The sequence below is a fragment of the Centruroides sculpturatus genome, unplaced genomic scaffold, assembly GCF_000671375.1.
Source record: "Centruroides sculpturatus isolate CEXI.00-Female unplaced genomic scaffold, Cexi_2.0 scaffold87, whole genome shotgun sequence".
Taxonomy (NCBI): Eukaryota; Metazoa; Arthropoda; class Arachnida; order Scorpiones; family Buthidae; genus Centruroides; species Centruroides sculpturatus.
The window spans coordinates 931,383-952,914 of NW_019384414.1; the positions used below are offsets into that span (position 1 = coordinate 931,383).

General features: G+C 30.5%; 1 protein-coding gene across 2 annotated transcripts; it reads left to right on the forward strand.

Moving 5' to 3' along the window:
* The first annotated feature begins 1,014 nt into the window (after window positions 1-1,014).
* On the forward strand, window positions 1,015-21,496 carry LOC111619142 (histone acetyltransferase KAT2B-like). Of its 2 annotated transcripts, none has more exons than XM_023360816.1 (20): window positions 1,015-1,215; window positions 8,601-8,792; window positions 8,877-9,003; window positions 9,082-9,227; window positions 12,580-12,669; window positions 12,757-12,938; window positions 13,012-13,203; window positions 13,279-13,388; window positions 13,456-13,623; window positions 15,295-15,354; window positions 15,430-15,503; window positions 15,567-15,775; window positions 15,849-15,975; window positions 16,058-16,168; window positions 16,236-16,379; window positions 16,451-16,565; window positions 18,834-18,864; window positions 18,963-19,035; window positions 21,110-21,194; window positions 21,273-21,496. In XM_023360816.1, exons 2-20 carry the CDS (start codon window positions 8,610-8,612, stop codon window positions 21,464-21,466), a joined length of 2,421 nt encoding a protein of 806 aa, XP_023216584.1. In that variant the 5' UTR covers window positions 1,015-1,215; window positions 8,601-8,609; the 3' UTR covers window positions 21,467-21,496. The 2 variants fall into 2 exon arrangements, with proteins under 2 accessions (XP_023216584.1, XP_023216585.1); XM_023360817.1 differs by lacking the exon at window positions 1,015-1,215 and adding an exon at window positions 1,640-2,237.
* The last annotated feature ends 36 nt before the right edge of the window (window positions 21,497-21,532 follow it).

The window sequence follows — 21,532 nt, forward strand, 5'->3', positions numbered from 1 at the left end:
TTAATCGGGGCCTCTGGCTTTCAATATAAAGTCTAGATTTTCATCTAACTCCATTCTTGAAACTAAGAAAGACAATGGACAACAGTGGAAATGTAGTACAGCTCTGCAATTTGAAAATTACAGCCCAAAAAGAACATCATATACTTTATGAGAAACTAATGAAGATCAGAAATAAAAGGTCAGTGATTTCAGTTTACAATGAACTGTTAATAACAAATTAATAAACTTAAGTAGTGATGTTATATTTCTTTTATGCCAATATTTGATACTTAAAAGTTTGTTTGAAATTATGATTTAAAAATTTGATATGTTAAATGAAAAAATTTAGTTATTTTAGGTGTTATCACACTAAGAAACTTGACGCCATTATTTTATTATAACACTATCCATTACAATATACATCATTTAACTCCGACATCCTAATTATGTAGTAGTTAGTAACTGTCGACAGTGAACCATAGTCTATAAGTATTAAATTATTTTTGTAGAATCCTTGAGTTCCGGAGAACAAAGTTTAAGAAGCACAATAACAATGCTTTAGTGGCTAGAAAAAATTAATGTCAATTGCAGTTCTTATGCACTTCTCCAAAGGGAAATTGCAACACGCGAAGAAATCGCCACATGTAAATAGCCACATTCAAACTGCAACCGTTAGAGGTGACAGAGATATGAAAATGCGTACGTAGCGAATCATGTGGTACCCAGTTTCGGGCTATAAAGACCAGCAGCCGACTCGGGCCGTAAATGCTATCAACGACGGTTCGCGGCATATAATCATATTTAATTTTATCAAATTATAAATATTTACAATTAGTTCTTCGTTTATCGGGATGGTTCCGTTTACTACGATCCGGGAACCAAAATTTAGAAGCTATTTTACTATTTTTATTATAAAAGTCCTAACAAATTTGTAATATTTATTATTATTTATTGTACAATAAATTAAAATATTTTAAAAAGAAAAAAGTGAAGTTTATTTCGTAAAAAAAATAATAATAATAAATAAATTTTATACGATGAAGCTGGCAACGTTTTCAGAAGAAACAACATGGCGTGCTTTAGGCTATTTTTGTTTTGAATGTCGAGATCAGAAATGATTATGTTTAATGACGTGAATATTTAATCAACATGAAGAATTGAAACAACACAGATTAAGAATAATGAAATTTAAGTAAATCTATTTATTATCGGTGAAATTGCTGAAAAGAGTCTGAAGTAAGAATTCCTTCCTTTATTTTTCGGTAAATCTATACCTATGTGCACCGTCATGACAGCACAGTGGGGACCCACGGTCTAACTTAACCTAACCTACTCTACGGATCCCCACTGCAGCCATGACTGTACACATAGGTAAAGATCAACCTATTTTTCAATCATAAAACAATTATTACAAATTTTGTTGATTTATTCTAAATTTAAGTGAAAAATAATCTTAATTTCAGCTTTATCAATCAGAATTTATATAATTGGCATAGCTTTTCAATATTATTAATCAATTAATATGTTTAAATTCTTTATTTGTGCAGTAATTACAGGTAACTTGATAATATTACTTATGTATATACAGACTACATAATAGGATTTTGTAACTTTATTGTTTACATCATAAAATACCTAATTGTTATCTTGTAAATAACAATGTCTTTACAACCACCATAACTTGTTTTTTGTTGTATGACATTTCAGATACAAACTTTAGTGCATTGTCTGATAGGGATCCTTAAAGCAAATTTGTTCTAGAACTGGTTGATCTGTCTTGTTTGTCCGAAATGGCAGTTAATGTAGCAGTTCGGTGTTGATGAAGGGTGAGAAGTGACTGTGAAGTTCGCTTCTGACTTTTTGATGGTTGCGGTGAAGAACCAATCCGATTGGCAGCGGTATAAATAATGGTGGGTGTGTTCGAAAAGTTGGATCCGACCGAGCGATGTCGAACGGTCGAGACTCCAAGAATAGCTCGGGTGATGTTTTACGGATGTGTTTTTCTAGCTAAACGTGGCAAAACTCTTAATTTGTCATAAAAAATTGTTTCTATTTTGTCAGCAGTAGTCAACAATGATAAAATAGTGATTATAATTTATTGTTGCTTTATGCATTTAGATGAAGTTGTTGCACTTATTGACATTCACTAATGATACTGATACAGAACCTAAATGTGACCAAGTAAATGCCAGAATTTCTTATTGATGTTGTAGCCAGAACTGAATTTTTGAATACATTTGGCTGACATTAAGCAACAGGTATGACTTCTTGTATCAGAATTAGTAGAAAAACTTCAATGGATATGACATACTGTTTGACAGCTAAATTGTATGAGTGTAAATGAATATATGAATTCATTTTACTTTTCCAGCTCTGATATATATAATAGAGGAAAAGTATAGTGATTGGTCAAAAAATGACACCCCGAGATTTTTGTTTTTGGACTCTGGGGACTTTGAAACATCAAGAAATGCAAAAAAATTCAGAGGATTTTCTATGTGGGTGGGGGACATAATTTTGTTCACTCTCTTTGAAGCTTAATAACTCTTGTTGAAATTTTTCAGGGAGGTTTGTATATTAGAGGAATTGATGCTATTAAATTTTGGTGGTTAAAAGTTGATTGGGTGGGGAGATAACAGGGTCATGTCACGTCTGGAGTAGGGTCTGACTTATTGACAATTTTACTCCTTATTTGCACTTACGGTTTTTTATAAAACCCATCCATACCTTCAAAATTAAGCTTTTTGCCATTTCATAATAATCAAAAATATAAGAAGTTGGTGGCACACGTTTTAAATGTTGCTGGGAAAGTTAAACAAATCCATGCTGGATCTTTTGGAATATGGTCTGATAGTATCAGCTGATATGACTGTTAAAATGGTTTTAGTGCAAAAGCAGCTTTGTCAAAAGGCAGATTAGCAACTCCTGTTTTACATTTTAACCCCTGCAAAATAGTGTAGAATGATTTGCAAATGTATTAAACCTTTCAAGTTAGGAATTGAATTATTGGTAAACAGTTTACCATAATCAGTTTTAAAAAAAGCATCAGTAAATATGCTAGTAATTGATATTTTCTGTTGGTATATTTGGTAAAATTAGGTAGCTATGTAATAACTTTTGGAAGCTAAATGTTTATTCTGAAAGAAGCTGTTGCTTTAAAAATAGATGAAAAGGAATTTAATTGGACTTAGTTGACTATAGTCTGTGCAGCAAAAGAATAAATGCAAATCAGCCTGAGCTGGAAGGATCTATGTCAGATGAATGGGATGGAAGGAGACATGGAAGTTGATTCGTGGATCACAGTAATAAAATTATTTGTGACAAATGGAAAAACGTTTTAAAAATGTGAAAAACAAAACAGCTGAAAGAGATAAGATACATGTGTCAACTACCCCATGTCTCTTCCATCCTTTTCATCTGACAGACCCTTCCAGCTCATCCTGACTCATGTCTACTCTTTCACTGTGGGGACTGTAGTGATTGTTTAGTTTCTGTTCACTGATGAGTCAACAACTAAAATCACTAATGTGCTAATTTTTTCATTTGGAATCAAAATGTAGCAATTACTGGTAGTTTTGAAAATTTACCATTTTACTAGTAATAAAAAAGTAAGTTAGTTTACAACTCCTATAGCAAATAGATAATATATAATATATATTATTCTCCATGATTATTATCTATTAAGCTGCCTCTAGTATTATAACATGAATTACAGTTTATAATCTCTGACTAAACATTTTGATTTATGTGAAAACAATAGAAGTCTGAATAAAATACTGGTTAAGATATTGCTGGAAAATAAATTACTGTTTAAACCAGTTGGTTTGCTTTAATTTGTTTCATTTACTAACATCAAAGTAACAGTAGATGTTTTCTCAGAAAGCTACTAGAAATCATGTTAAGTGACAGCTAGCAAGTTTTCTAGACAATGCATCCAATTATACAGTATGATGTTTTACATTGCTAGGCAGGGTGTAATTTTCAGTCATAGTTTTCTTAGTCGTCTTAAATTTGATAGATTAGATAACAAACAAGTACAGTAGAGCATCAATTATTTGAATACCGATCAACTGAAACATCGGTTAACCAAAAGTGATCCAGTCGGCAAATTCAAACTTCCATTAGTGCTGTGGTGCTGCAATATTTGGCTATGTCTTGGACTACTCCAATATTTTTGTTGGTGTACGTGTTTTAGCTGTCGGCACTGGCGTGACCATATTGTATCGTTAAAAATTATTTCTTTATTTTGTTTGTGCAAAATAAAAAAATAATTTCTAACAATACAATATATAGATTATTTTTAAAAAATTTCATAAGGCTTAACATTAACAAAAATCAACGTGAAGCAACACGCAATGGAGAAAAATTTCAGCATGGGATAGGTTAATATATTTTTTTCATACATGATCGGTTATCCGAACAACCCCAGTCCCGAGTTGTTTCAGATAATCGATGCTCTACTGTATATCTTTCTGTTAAAAATCTATAAATGAAAACATACAAGTCATGTAGTGCATTAGTTTTTATTATTATTATTAAAGTTAGAAAAGATTGTAATATAATGTATAAATCATAACATATTATAGTGTTTCTTCCAATTTAAGAAAAGAAACATGACATTTACATGAGTATTTATTGCAATTTGTGCAAGTATAAAGCAGTTTTATTGTCATTTTTAGAAGGACAAAATTTACATCTTGCATGTTTACTGGTATTGAGGATGGTGCCACTAGTAGAAACATATATCTTTTTTTTTGGAATTAATGATTGCTTATTAATTCTTTGATAGCCTTTTCTAGATTTGAAATATGGAGTTATCAAAGGCTTGCCCAGTTTTTCTAAAGATATCCTTGTATGTAAAATATTTTTTCTTTCATTCCAGATATATTTTTGTCCATAACATAAAAGCATTGTAAGCACTAGTGTCGAGTATATTGTAGAAAATGATTACTTTTCCATTTGCATGTGTGTGTTTCAATAACAGTCTCACAGTGTGGAGTTGAATAGTTTTCTTTAGAGGCTTCTTGTCCACTTCAATATGCAAAATGTTAAAATCTTCCCTCTGTTGACGGCATAATTAAAAAAGTATATTTAATAAAATATTAAAATTTATTTATTAGACTTTTAAAAAAGCGTGACTGAGGTTGCCACCTGTCCGGGATTGAGTGAGTTATCTCCGGGCTCCGGGGTTAATTAATATTTCTCAGGGTTGTGCAAGTTGAAATGAATATGTACAAAATTATATGCAAACCGTCGCATATATTTCTTCCCCGTGTACCGAATTACTAGTGTGGTAGTCGTTGGTTTAAAGACGTAACGTCTATAACTGGCATAGGCGCGGTGCTGCTGCATGTTATGTGGATGTACTCTTTCTTGTGACTGTACTGTCAAGAGATGTCTATTGAGAGTGAAATGATATAGCGTACATAGCTGATAGTTTGATAATCAGTGTTCATGTTGGTTGATGATTAATGGTAAGTTATAATATGTAGTTAGAGTTAGACTTAAACAGGTTAAATAGCATTACATAACAAACGGTCTGTTGGACCCTCAAAAGAAAAAAATACATACAGTATATATATATATATATTATTTTTGGATGTTTTTTAATTCAAAAATTTTTACCCGCACAAAAAAATTTTATCGCGATTTTCATCAACCTTTAATGACGTACGATTAACACTTAATTGTTTTTTACAGGATTTATATAAATAAAAAATATTGAAAAAAATAAAAAAAAAAACTGTATATGTATGCATATGGGGTTTTTTTTGGTTTCTTAAATCTCTGGGCGAGACTAAGTTCTGAGGTGGCAACCCTAAGCGTGACTCTGTAGTGAGATTATTTCCTGAGGTGTAGAAAGGACAAGATGAAGACACTTCTGAAACAGAAGGTTTCAGAAGTGTCTTCATCTTGAATTTTGTCTGTCTGAAACCTTTTTATAAATTTTCTGTTCTTTTCCTGCCATTATAGGCAGATCTGGTTTATTTTTCTAGCAGTCCTTAACATTTTAATGTTTTTTTTTGCACTTGTCCTAACATATATGAATTCTCTTAAAGGTGCTAATTTGTCAGGTTTTCTTCTCTCCCGATGATTGGATTTATCATCAAAACATTACACGCATGATACGAGGGGTGTTCAAAAAGTATCGGACCTTTGGTCGGCAAAAATACATTTATTGATTTTGAGGTACAAAACCCTAATTCCCTTCAAAGTAGTCTTCTTGGTAATGTATACACTTCTCCCAGCGCTCCTGCTATTGCTGGAAACACTGCTGGAACGCATCTTTTGGAATGGCCATCAGCCAGTCCGTCGCATTCCGCATGATGTCTTCTCTTGACTAAAATCGGGTTCCTTTTAGTGGCATTTTCAGCTTGGGAAATAGCCAAAAGTCACACAGAGCGTGACGAACCACAGGAATGTTGTATTTGGCAACGAAAGTCCGAATCAGATGTGCAGAATGGGTGGGTGCATTATCATGATGGAGCTGCCAAGTTTTGGTTGACCACAGATCCAGTTGTTTGCATCACACAGCATCACAAAGACGATGAAGGACCTCCTGTTAGTACTCCTTTGCAACGGTTTGGTCTTGTGGTGCATACTCACAATACGCCATCCCACGGGAGTTGAAAAAACTGTCAACATGACCTTGACATTGCTGCGGACCTGCCAATCTTTTTTTGGCCTCGAGGATCGTCCCTGAAAGCCTGCTGAATCTTGCGAATGGTTTCCGCTTGAGTATTGCCAAGGTTTTGGCAAAATTTCAGTCATTTTCCAACTTAGTGGAATCCGACGAGCACTCACTACATGTCCTCACTCATACGCCGACTGCCAGAGACAGACGCTTCCTGCAGGCGGGAAAAAATTCAGGACTGTGCATGACTGTCCCCTCCATAACTCCACCGAAAGAGACCTCCCGTGCATCATTGGTTTACGTGGGAAAAATAAAAGTCTGATACTTTTTGAACACCCCTCGTATGCAATGAAAATGTTTTAACAACATAAGCTTTCCATAAACTTTTGGTGGATTTACCATATGATTTATATACATCAGCTAGCAATAACAAACCCATACATGCTTCCAATGTAATATAATCTAACTCTTCCCAATCATTATTATAGACTTCTTACCTTCATTTTTGGTCATTTCAATATAATATTCTCAGGTGTGGTGTTCAAAATTAATTTAATGATGACTATATCAGATATTCTTGAAACAGCATATCTTTTTGGACCATGAATAACTTTTATTATATTTGCATTTGATGTTCTTTCTTCCATGTTATGAGTGTCAACATTGAAAATTTGTATTAATACTCTTCATGCATGTTATTGCAATACTTTCAGACTGATGTGTGTAATTTTTATATTACCACAGAGAAATTTGGGTGTCATTTTGGAGATAGGACAAAATGCTTCAATTTTTTTAAAGTAACATATTTAACACTTACTGCAAGTTTTGACATTATTATTCCACTACAGAGTGGAATAATAATGTCAAAACTTACATTATTATTCCACTCTGTAGTGGAATAATAATGTAAGCTTTATTGTATTTTTATTTTTAGTTTTTAAAACTCCAAATTTTTGGTATTCTTGTTGATCTGATGTTCTTATCTTTAACACCAATTAAATAAGTCAAGTTTAGTTTCAGTAAAATTTCAGAACAGTTTTATAAAAATCCACATTCAACAGCAGGCATAAACTTAGGTTTAATGTCTTTTTTCTTCTCCATTGAAAGTAGGTTTACTGCAGCAGCAATTACTATAGTTTCATCTTTGAAAACTCAGTCATTTAATCTGATTGTTGGACTCTTAATTTTTGAATGCTATTGCATTAGCAACTTGTTCTAGAATGATATTGTCATTATTTTATTCTTGTGATGCACTTTGTACATCACCTACAGTTCTCCGTTCTGCTTTCTCTAGCAACTTTTGTTTTGAGGGTTTACATGGAAGTCCTTTCATTTTTGCAATAATAATTTGTCATTGTCATTTGTCAAGTCATTGTCAGAAGCAGATTCGATTCATCTGTAGATATGTCTGCGTCATCTGCAAAAATAACAAAGAAGGATTTGCAAAAAATATTACTGTTATACAGCAATAATGAATTAACTTTTAAATATATTTCTTGGATTCCTTCAGGACAAAAAACATAATCTTAGTATCCATGACTATCTTAAAGAGCATTTAAAACATCAGCTTCCTTCAATGAAGCTGAATAGTTATGTTTCATATTGACCCTTCTAGAAAAGAAATAATTACTTACTTTTTGCAGATAGCATTGTCTGCACTGATAATATTTATAGATAAATGTATAGCTCTCACTGTGCATTGAGACTAACAAAGAAATTGTATTATAATGCTACATGTCTCCTGTATTGTAATGTCATATATCCTTGGTAAACACTTATTCCTAACATAGATGAATCATCAAAATTTTTGTCTTGAATAATCAATTTCCAGTGGCAGTTTCTGTTTAATTTTTTTCTGTCATAAAAAAAATGAAAAATTATGATGATTTTAAGCTAAGTATTATATATATATATATAGATTAGGTTTATTATTTTTTATAACAATGAATTTAGACATTTTTGTAATGTAGAATGTTTATTATTTCAGTTATAAAAAATGTCTAATGTTACATCAGCAAATGAAGATGTTTCGGGTTCAACCCAGAGTAACTCACAGAGTGGAAGCGGTGAATCCAACAGACAAAACAACTTACAGAGAATTGCTCAGAAAAAAGCACAAGTCAAAAATTGGCCAAGAAGTAAAAAATTAGAAAAATTAGCTATTTATTCATCTTGTACAGTGAGTAATTTCAAACAAAAGACTACATAAACATATTTTATTTCTTATAGTCTAAAGAGGTAAATTAATTACTGATGTTTTCAGGCTGAAGATGGGTGTAAGTGTAATGGTTGGAAAAACCCAAATCCACCTCCTACTCCTCCTCGTCTCGATGGTCCTCAGCCTCTAGTCAGTCTCAATGATCCCTGTCGAAGTTGTGGACATATTTTAGGTATAAATGATAAAATTACTTAAGTATATTTTTATATATTGAAAACAGAAGTTGATTATTTTCATTTTTGTTTTTTAGGCTCTCATGTTTCACATTTAGAAACTGCTCCAGAGGAGGAATTAAACAGATTATTAGGTATTGTTGTTGACGTGGAAAATCTCTTTATGTGTGTGCACAAAGAAGAAGATGCAGATACCAAACAAGTTTATTTCTATTTATTCAAGGTAATGAAAGATCATTTATGAATGTAATTTTTGAATCTTTTCTTCATAAATTCATTCTATAAAATGGCCATAAAATTTAGATAAATAGTTTGTATTGATGAAAATGTTGCATTTAAGGCATCCCATTCATGGCAATTTTGCACAGTGCCTTGAGGATATTATTTATTTCTAATGAAATACAGCATATTGAACATGTTGTGTATTGTAATATAATATCAATAATTTATTTATTGATATTTATATTTCAGACTGGTCCCTTATACTTGTTGGAAGTTTTATGAAATTCATAAAATTTTATAACAACTATCCAAAATCAAAGAAAGACATTTTGTATTCTAATTTCTTAAAAAAATGTTCTTCCTTAAAGAGGAAAGTTATATATCTAGGATAGCCATTCTCATCCTAATTTCAGAGATGATCCCTTTGATCATTTCTCAACTTTCATATGTGTCTCCTCTATTTTTTTCCATAACTATTGTAAGATATGGTTTCCATAAACATATTTAACCAATGTATATTTCTCATCAAATTTAAATATTTTTTGGAAAATACAAACAATTAATTCTTAATTGTTTATTTTTTCACGTTTTCTTTAAGCTATCACAATTGCCAAAAAATGTGAAAAACATGGGTAAACTTAAGCAGATAGTTAAGTTAGATTGAATATTGAAATATATATTTTTTATTTATCAAAAAGACACTGTGACTAAATAGGCCTTTTTCAAGTATCTACAAACAATAAAAGGGTTGTACAAACAATAACCAAAACACAAGCTGCTACTTAATGTTATTTTTTGATTCTTGTAGATTAGTTAATAATAATCACTATAACATAATTTTTTATTGGAATAGATTAAATAATGACTTAAGAGAGGTATCAAGCTACAAAAAAAAAAAAAAAATGTAAATACAGTAGAATCTCGATTATCCGGACTAATTGGGGATGAAGGTAGTCCGGATAAGGAAAAATCCGAATAATCGAAACAAATACTTTAATTTGTCTTTTAATGATAATATAACACATTTTCTTTTCGATGACATATCGGTAATATTAAAAGTAAATACTGTATTTAAATCGTGATCAAATTTTCAAGAAACTAACGTTCATATTGAATTTGGACTACTACTGATCAACGCTAACAGACTACCTATTGTTTAAAAGGCCCTCTGGTGGTGCAAGAAGACGGATATCATAAAATAAAAAGCAGTTGAAACTGCATTTTTATGAATAAAAATTTGACAAACTATTTATCATTTTATGACGAGTAAAATTTTTTCTTCGCGTTCGCGGCTTTTAAGTAATGCATAAACCTTCGAGGTGCGAGGCCCTTCGGACCGCGAGGCATAGGCGGTGGCCCACTTCATCCATGCCTTACACCGTCCTTGGTCATAGAAATGATATAATTTGAATATAAATTATTTATAAATACGTATGTCAAGTTATATTTTTATTACTATGTAAAATATATTTAAGAGTTTACGACCACTGTGCTAAGTGAGACGACGTTGAAACAAAAAAAGTTATGCATTTCATCACATACATAAACTGTCGTAATTCACCAATTGCAAATCAGCAAATTCGTAAAATTTTTGTTTATTTTGAACAATCCGGATAATCAAAAATCCGGATAATGGAGGTTCTATTGTACTTATCTGGAAGATTGGTGCAGATTTTCCCACCGTTAGTTTGACAATTGGAAGATTATATCCACTAGTCCTACAAGTATCCCATGTCGATACATTTCGATGTTCACTTACCTTGTTCCCGAGACAACTGTTTTCTTTATTACCCTTTATAAATTTATAGCTCTCCAGTAGGACTTGTTTTGTGTAAATTTTGCATATTCTATCAATTTTGTCAGTACGGTAAAGTTTTGACACTGATTCCCTGAAATGTAGATTATAAATTGAACGAATGAAGCGATTTTGTACTACCTGGAGTTTGTTAATTACATGTAAGGATGCAGTTCCCCAAACTGATATTCCATATCTTATTTTAGATTCCATGCATGTGTGATATACTTAAAAAGCTTTGAATTTTATTACTTATCTCAATATACTTAGCTAAAGACAAGGCAATGTCATCTATTTTTATACTTAGATACTTTATAACATTTAATCTTTCAATTTCAATTTTTAGGTGATCAGGATTAACTTTTTCGTTTCTATTAGCAAAGCAGAGGAATTTGTTTTGCTATTGTTGCTTACCAGCCTGTTTATTTCCATATAAATATTTAATTTTTTTAGAATGTTGTTTAAATTCTCTTGTAGAATTTGAGTTTTTTTATCAGAAAAAGTTATCACTATATCGTCAGCATACAATATACTCCACACAATGCTATATTATAGTATTAATTATTATTATACATCACAAAACTTGGTGACATTTTATTTATATTTAATTACTTTAAATTTGGCTTTCTTAATATTTTTATTACTATTATTTGTTGTTTTGTTTCAGCTTATCTAAAAGACTAGCTGATTTCTTAAGTAAAGATAATTTGACAGAACACTATGCTTTGTACACCTATCAATGCACTTAAGCAATAGACTTTCCATTTTATCTATTACTAAATGAATGCTGACTAAGAGACCATATTGTTATTAGCAAAAACTAATAGAAACTTTGACAGCTTTTTTCTTTCTGTGAGCACAGTCAAATTTAATACATGCACAAAATCAACATAAGATGCTCCATAGACACAATGCAAAGTTATGATAATGTGATGTATGTACTGTACATTCCTGAGGAAGGAAGTTAGTAACTCCTCTTGCTGCTTGAGTAGCACAATGCCTCTAAAAAGATTTGCTCAAAACAAACACTAAGGTAAACGCACCGGTAGTGGACACTGCACGAGAAGTGGACACTTTGAACTTCAAATATGAGTAATAAGGTTGTAGATGGCTTCACTGTTCAAACATACAAATCATTCAGTAGACAAAACTTCTGTCTACTGAATGATTTGTATGTTTGAACAGTGAAGCCATCTACAACCTTATTACTCATATTTGAAGTTCAAAGTGTCCACTACTCGTGCAGTGTCCACTACCGGTGCGTTTACCTTAAATGTTATTTTTTTTCTTTTCTTTTTGCTTTTTCAATAAAAGGAAAAATCCTCTTTGGATTTCTTTTAGTTAGCAAAATAGGTTTTAATGTAGATCTTTCATAAAAGTGAAATGGCTTAAGAAAAACTTTTGTAAAGTGGAGGATACCTGTATATAACAGATTAAACTTATTTATAATTATATAAAATAAGATTTTGATAACTAGTAACTTAAAATTTATATATATTTGATATAGAAATTTATTATTATGGTTATTTTTTATTTATTAATATTTTCTTTGTTTCAGTTGTTACGAAAGAGCATACTTCAGATGACAAAACCTTCTGTAGAAGGACCTTTAGGTAATCCTCCATTTGAAAAACCAAGTATTGCTAAGGTAAATATAATTAAGTATAATAAATAGTTATAAAATATTTTAGTTATTATTATTAAGACTTAAGACTTATATTATTTCTTTCTGTAGGGAGTTACAAATTTTGTGATTTATAAATTTGGGCATTTATCTGCTAAAGAATGGCAAACTATGTATGAACTTGCTAAAATGTTCCTTCATTGTCTGAACCATTGGAAACTGGAGACTCCTTTGGCCAGACGGCAACATTCTCCCAATGAAGATGTGTCTGCATATAAAGTGAATTATACAAGGTAAAATCATGGCTTTACTTTGTACTTTTCAGTATGAATTCAAAAATATTGATTTTTATGATAATGTTATAAGGTGGCTGTGCTATTGTCATGTTCCTGCATTCTGTGACAGTCTTCAGCATTATGAAACGACAGGTATATTTGGTCGTACATTATTAAGATCTGTATTTCAGACGATGAGAAGACAGTTATTAGACAAATTTCGGGCAGACAAAGATAAAATGCCTCCAGAAAAGCGGACATTAGTATTAACTCATTTTCCAAGGCAAGTTCAATTTAATGTTTTTTAAAAAAAATTGTTAGAAAACATTATTTAAATAAAAAATAATTAACTTCTTAGATTTCTTTCAATGCTTGAAGAGGAAGTTTATGGTGCAAATTCTCCAATTTGGGATCCAGATTTTAAACAAGGTCTTATTACAACCACAAATACAATTCCAACAGAAAGAGGTAATTGTTTTTATAAATATTCCTTAATTTAAAACATATTCCTTAAATATATGATAAATTAATTTAGCTTCTTCTGGTACAACTACAAATGGTGGTCCTATAAGAAAATTTGAGAAACTCAATGTATCTACCTCTCCTGAAGCAGGAAGTGAAGGTTTCACTACCATCAATCTCAGTCCTGGCTTGCTTAGTGTAGCTAGAACTCCTAAGGCAAGTCAAGCTACAGAAGGAAATGGTATGTTTGTTACACTTATACAGTAGACTCAGAAAATTTTTCTGTCCCTTCCTCTTCAACTTATTAAAATTATGGAAAGAAGCATTATTTTAATGAGAATGTAAACATCATAACACATACAATATAGTTAGACTTAGATTACATTATATTTTATTATCTTTTAGATACATACATATACACAAAATATTCACACTATTAGTGAAAAAGTGTTACATGAGATTGTGCTGAATGATTAGTTTCTAGAAATCACCTTGAAAAGTCAAGAGCTTACATATAACAGTAGTGTATTATTTGTCCTTGACAGGATTTGTTTCTACCTCACTTGTTTGTCGTTGAATAAAAAAAAAAACAAAAAATGTCATTTTCAGATAAGTATGAAAAATTCTGTCAATGTTGACAGAATTTTTCAATGATACTTTTCATCACTCTTCTTTAATATAGTCACCACAAATTCCAATTGACCAAAAGCAGTTTGCAACTGTGCTATCATTCCAAGCTTTGTTAATCATTTGCTTTGCATTTAGCAGGTTCACTCCAAAATCTTATAATCCACCTTCAGTAACATGCAACATTAAATTATTATATAGAAAGCTTATCATATATAAAATTTGTTGATCTAAAGGTTGCAATTTAGAACTTGTATTTGATGGTAAAAATCAAACCAGTTAATTTTAATTGTTCCAACAATTAATATAGGCATTTAGTTTTTCCTAATAGATGTAGATTTTTTTAAAAATTACATGGCTAACGTCTAATTTTTATTGTAAAAAATATTTTACATAAAAATTTTAAAACTAATAGTGTTTGAATTTTATAATAAATCTTCACCTAATGCTGAGGAGAGCATGTGGAAGACCTTAGGACTGAGCTCCTGGTATAATATATCAATTGCCATATTTTCAGATTTAAAAATGCCATGTTAGTTACACATTATGAATATGAATAAATAATCTATGTGGTAACTCAAAGTTTCACGGTGCAAAAAAGATGGGCTAGAAGTGTTGACAAAATTAAAAACAATTTATTGTTACAGAATCAAAGTTTCCTAATTTTTATAAATTAATAAAGGGATGGATGAATTTGTACTTTAATAATGGATTATAGGATTTATTAATAAAAACTGCTTTTTGCCCTTTCAAAGATAGTTTTAGGATTACAGATTAATAATAATAATAATGGAATAAATTACTTTTATATAATAAAATTCTTAGAGAACTATTTATTCAGAATTAATAAATTGTTAAAATTAGACGTTTTAACTAATTAAAAATTTAGTTTGAAAACTTGATCTTTTAACCTGTCCTACGTTGGAACTTTTTGACACTAGATGTCACTTCGCGTCACAATTTTTATATTAAAACGAACTTTTAAAATATATTTTGTTTGTGAAACATAATAAGCCTAAAATAATTTTTTACGATACAGTAAACAGGATTAACATCGATGAAAATTTAACATGGCGTCACAGGCAACAAATAAAAATTTCAACATCGAATTGGTTAAAGATCAAAAATAATAATTCATTTGAATCAAATTAAATATTTTTAAATATCTGTTAGAGTAGACTTTGTGGTGATCTCTAATTGGAATAAGAGTCAACTAAAATAATTTTTTGCTGGTTTATGAGATTGGCTTAATTTACCAACCAGTATATATTTTTTTTTTTTTTAGCAGAGAAAAGGCCTCTTGAAGATACAAGTTTGCAAGATGCAAAAAAAAGGAAAATTGAAGGTAGAAATTTCAGCATTTTAACTAATGTCCTATAAAAAAAATCAAGGATTTACATTATTATAATTTTTAATATAGGAGATATTCCAGGAGATGTTGTAGTAAAAATTTTAGCAACCATATCAGATCCAAGTAAAATGATTGGACCAGAGGTAAATGAATATAAATTTTTAAAGTTAGTATTTTATAATTATTAAAACATTCTTCTTTTGTAGACAAGTACATTTGCTGAAAATGCGGCACGTGATGAAGCTGCAAGATTAGAAGAAAGAAGAGGTATAATCCAGTTTCATGTGGTGGGCAATTCCCTTACCAAGAAAGTTAGCAGACAGGCACTAATCTGGTTAGTTGGTCTCCAGAATGTTTTTTCTCATCAGTTACCAAGAATGCCCAAAGAATATATAACTCGTCTTGTCTTTGATCCGTAAGAAAAGTTTTTGAGTTGGTTTATGCAAATGCTTTAAAAAGATTTAAAATGAAAATCACAATTTTTTCAGAAAACATAAAACATTATCACTTATAAAAGATGGCAGAGTCATTGGAGGGATTTGTTTCAGAATGTTTCCAAGTCAAGGATTCACTGAAATAGTGTTTTGTGCTGTAACTTCTAATGAACAAGTTAAGGTAAAAATTACATATTATAACATTAATATTTCTAAATGAGTTTAAGAACTATATATATAATAATAATAATAATAATATTTAGGGATATGGTACTCACTTGATGAATCATCTAAAGGATTATCATCTCAAACATAATATTTTACACTTTTTAACCTTTGCTGATGAATTTGCAATTGGTTATTTTAAGAAACAGGTATTTTTAATTATTTCATTTTTATGTAATTGTTGTTATGAAATATCACTAAAGTAAATTTTTACAGGGCTTTTCTAAGGATATTAAACTTCCAAAAGCAGCATACATGGGCTATATAAAAGATTATGAAGGTGCAACTCTTATGGGATGTGAATTAAATCCATGCATAGTTTATACAGAATTTACATCTGTAATACGAAAACAGAAAGAGGTAACATAATATTGGCCATTAAATGTTAATAAAAAGTAAGCAGCCAAAAATAATTGTTTGATTATTTTTAGATAATAAAAAAATTAATAGAACGACAACAAGAACAAATGCAGAAAGTTTATCCCGGTTTATCTTGTTTTAAAGATGGTGTCAGGGAGATTCCTATTGAAAGTATACCTGGAATAAGTAAGTATATTTTACATAACAAATTCCTAAAAACAGACATATTTTGAGAGATACAAGTTTTTAGTCAGTGCTAAAATAGTGTAGTTTAATTTATTTTTGAATGTCAGTTTATTATTTATAATGAAATTTCATTTCTTCTTTTATGTGAGAATTAATAGAAACCATAATAATTACTGTAATTATCACTTCTCCAACATGATTACATTTATATTCATTTATCTCATAAAGTAATTTTCAATATTAATATATCTATGAATCCCCTGTAGATAATTAATATTAAAAATATGTAGTATAGTTAGTTTGCAATTATAAAAATTTATAATAACCAAAATCTTGAAATTTTATTTTATTTTTTGTTTTCATTAAATACAGCTAAAGTCTTTTTCACACCTTTTGTTTTGTTTGTGTGATATAATGTTACTGGGATCAATGCAAACTTTGCCCGTTTGCTGAACTGTAGGTTAGCTAGTGCATGTACTCCAAGCATTGGTTTATCAATTGACAATGTAACACCTGAAGTGATCATATTATCAAGTTCCTTTTTAACTTTTGATTACAGGGAATATATATCTGCCTACAAGTAACAGATTTTATTGAAAACTCAAAATTTACACTGTTAAGTCATTAAAAACATATTCAGGCACTAAGTACATAATAATTAGTGAAATCTCACACCATATAAACTACAAAATTAATCATAATTTGAAGTTTGGACTATGTACAAAAAGTCTAAAATAACTTTTGAGTCCATCTTTATCCCTTATACACTACCATAGAAGTATGAAGAACTCTTCTTATACTTCTATGGTAGTGTATAAGGGATAAAGATGGACTCAAAAGTTATTTTAGACTTTTTGTACATAGTCCAAACTTCAAATTATGAAGAAAATACATCCTGAGTAATCACAAAGATTGTACAAAATTAATATTAAAGAAAATACTACAGTAGCTAAACATTGATGATTGCTTCAAAGATTTCACATTCAATAATAATAATACAGTAGAGCATTGTTTATCCAAATCAATTGGGGACTGAGGTTGTTCGGATAACCGAATATGTACGAAAAAATATATAAACTTATCCCATGTTGAAATTTTTCTCCATTGCGTGTCACTTCTCGTTGAATTTTCATCGATGTTAAGCCTAATGTATACTTTTTAAAATAATAATCGTGGCTATTGTATCGTTAAAAATTATTTCTTACAAACAAAATAAATATATTGAAAAATATAAAAACCAAAAAATATATACTTTAGAAGATGATCTAGTATCAAAAACATTCAATTCAGCCCTACACACAGTCCTCGGAAAAACACCACACAAAAGTGCCAGTACTGCCAACTAAAACACACACACCAACAAAAAAATATTGGAGGAGCCAAAGATTGCAGTGCCACAGCACTAGCGAAAATTTAAATTTGCCGACTGGAATGCTTTCGGATAACCGACGCTCTACTGTAATAGCATTCAAATTTTAAAAATTACACATTTCTTGTTTAAACTTTAGCACAATCTTAACCAGTGCCCTCTAGTGTTTGCCAGTCCAGTCTTGTTTATAATAAGCATTGTTGAAAGCCATGATACTATTAAAAAGAAATCAAAAATTCCAATTTGACCAGTTAATGTGATCTCTTTTTGAGGAGGATCCTGTTGCCAAGCACAAAGGCCACCAACAACTGTCTTTGAACAGTCAACCAAAATAACATAATGTTGCAACTGTGGCACAATGAGCTTAACTTACAATTATTGTATTTATAAATAATTACGTTTTCATATTTTTGTTCCAAGGACACAAAATGATTTAATTGTGTCATCAGAACAAAAATATTGCTCTGGAGTCTTAAAAACATTTTTGCAGTAACTTATGTAAATTTTAATAAGCTCCAATTTACTTGAAAATTGAAATAATAGTCTTCCATGCATGGTATTTTGTTTGATTTATAAGATATTATAACAGGAAGAAAGGAAGGAATGATATCAATTAAAATCAAAAATAACTGCTATGATGAACTAGTGAATAATGAAAAGACAAAGGAATTTTGAAAATTCTATCACTTTCAAGTAATGTGAAATACATCAAATAATTTTAAACTATTTAAATTTTCAATATAATTTAGACACACCTCTAAAAGGTCTCATTTCATATTAATAAGTGCAATTTCAAACTGATTGGTATGACTTTGTTTATTTTTTAGGATTTTAAATTATACATTTTTAATTTAATATTTTCTAGTAATACATTTAAAATCTTAAAATTTATATTTTAGGAGAAGTTGGATGGAAGTCAGATAAAAAAATGTAAGATAATTTCAGTAATGAAATCATTCAAATGTTCTATAACTCATTCTATATAATTTTAAAAATTGTTGCACATCTTTAAATATTACTTTTATTAGTGCTGTTAAACAAGAACCCACCGATCCTGAACAACTCTATCAAACATTGAAAACTTTACTGAATCAAGTTAAGGTGAGTAAGATGATTTGAAGAGCTGAGAATTAAAAGTGTGCTTAGGGCACTACATTTTGCTTTCCTGTAAAATATTTTGAAAAGCTGGAAGTAAATGGACTTTTTAATTAAAATGCTTTCAGTTAAAAAAAAAAAGCTGGCAAGGACCATTCCCCAACATTCCTAGTACTTGTAAATTACGTGGAACACCATCTGTTATAAGTTAGAACCTGAAATGTGCATTTATTTTCATAGGTTGAAATGCATACAAATTTTCTCACTGACAGAAATGAACATGTGACAATTGTAACATAATAGTTTTCAAATCCCTTGTGTTGCTAAACATGTATTAGAATAATGTTTCACAATCAAGTCATTTACATGCTTGATCAGATAAAAGGCATATACAGAAATAAAATTTTGTAACTAAGTGTTTAGAAAACATTTGTTAACCTTGAATGACCAGGTTAGCATATATATTTTTGTTTAATTATAGGCCCCATACAAATAATAATGAGAAATGAGTAAATGCTTTTAAGGTTTAGTGTCAAAATCATTCCCAACTGACTTGTTAGTTTTAGCCAAATAGAACTTACCTGTGGTCAATCAACTGCTGTTTTGACTTGCTTCGGCACTTCATGTTGCACCAATGTAAGGATGTTTCAACACACTATGACACTTAATATAATCTGTGGTACACACTAAAATCAAGTTTTTTCTATATGTTCAAAAATGTCTAGGATCCAAATTCCTTTATATAGTTTCTTTGCACTTCTTTTGCTGTTTCATCCATCTTTTTTGTGCATGCTCCCTATAAACATTGATTATGTTATATTTAAATTTAAGGGAGATAAGTCTTTCAAAAAATCATGTAGCATTACAATAATTTTGAGAATTGAAAAAAATGAGATATCCATAGCAATGCAAAACACGTTCATTTGTGGGAGTTTAAAAGGATGCATGTTAGATGGTTTAAATTTTGCACACTTAACTGTAATTAGATGGAGTGGAGTTGATATTTCTTGTCAGCTGTACATGGACAAAAAAAAAAGACTCATTATACATAGCAGAAATGGAACATTTGCAACCATACAACCAAGATGTAAAAGTTTATAAAGTACTTACTTAGTCACAAAAATGGTCAAATCTACAAAATAATTTGATCCACTTGGGCCCACTTTTCACAGGATTTTCTGCTTCATCCTTACGTAGCATTAGATGATACATTGAAAGCTTCCCAATCCCATTATTCCTATCTGCCTCTAACATCTTTTGTTGGAAAGAATTTCAAGAATATCATTACATGTTTCTCACAAACAGTGATTGGATTACCTAGTTTATGTGTGCCAAACAGTACTTCTATTGTTGTGGACCTGCAGATTTATTTGAAATGGTCTGAACTAGGCCATACAGGTACGTGTTCTGCAGTCATTATATATCCTTACCCATAGTTGTGTAACAGCAGTCAGCAAATAATAAAACTGTTTTCGGTAGTTCTGGCATCTTTATTTCAATATGAAGTACTAAGCTGTCGTCCATGACACACGCTCATTTTTCATTGCAGTCTCATTAGGCACAAAAAGCTCATATATAATCTGAATTGTTGTGTGAAAATAACTATGTAGCATGCTTGAAGTGGAACCTGAAGTGGCCAAATCTGCCACATTATGTTCATTAGCAACCTCATCTACATTATTATGATATGCCTCTTGTCTAGTCTTGGTATAAACTTGTGAGCCGTATGTTGGCCTTTTTGGACATTAAGTGATTTTCTAAGGCTGATCTTGTGTTGAGTGATGGTTTAATTCTAGTAATAAAGTCCAACATAGTTCTCACAAGTTTATACTCAAGAAAACCACCAAGAAGATTTTAGTAATGTCCAAATCTTTGCTCAAATGACCTTTGATAGCCCTCAGACATTCTTCTCAAGAAGACCAAACCTTGTCACAAAATAGTCAAAGCAGTGTTACAAGTAGGTTTAGAGTGATACCAATGCATCACTTTCACCAAAATGACTAAGCCCACATCTAATTCTCATCTCTTCAGTTAATATATTTTAACTAAATTATATTCTAATTAGAATCTGTTTTTATAGATCCATAATAGTGCATGGCCGTTTCAGAAACCAGTAGAGAAATCCGAAGCACCAGATTATTATGATCACATTAAATATCCAATGGGTGAGTATATTATCATCATCAGTTGCATTAAAATAAGAAAACAAACACTTTATAATAATAATTATATTACTCCCACAGATCTGAGGACGATGACTGAACGACTGAAAAATAGATATTATATAAATAAACGCCTCTTTGCTGCAGACATGCTTCGAATTTTTACCAATTGCCGAGCATACAACAGCCCAGATACAGAATATTACAAATGTGCCAACACGCTGGAGAGATTTTATCAAAATAGAATGAAAGAGGCAGGACTTTGGGACAAATAGATATGTTTACACAACATTCCTGTTTTATATGTTGTGATTATTTAAATGTACTATCATCTGTTGTTC

Bases quoted from the DNA above. Each gene is read 5' to 3' on its own strand.
- LOC111619142 (XM_023360816.1), top strand. From the start codon at position 8,610: ATGTCTAATGTTACATCAGCAAATGAAGATGTTTCGGGTTCAACCCAG. The intron at 15,504-15,566 runs GTAAATGAATAT...CTTCTTTTGTAG, and splicing joins GTAAAATGATTGGACCAGAG to ACAAGTACATTTGCTGAAAA. The intron at 18,865-18,962 runs GTAAGATAATTT...TACTTTTATTAG, and splicing joins TGGAAGTCAGATAAAAAAAT to TGCTGTTAAACAAGAACCCA.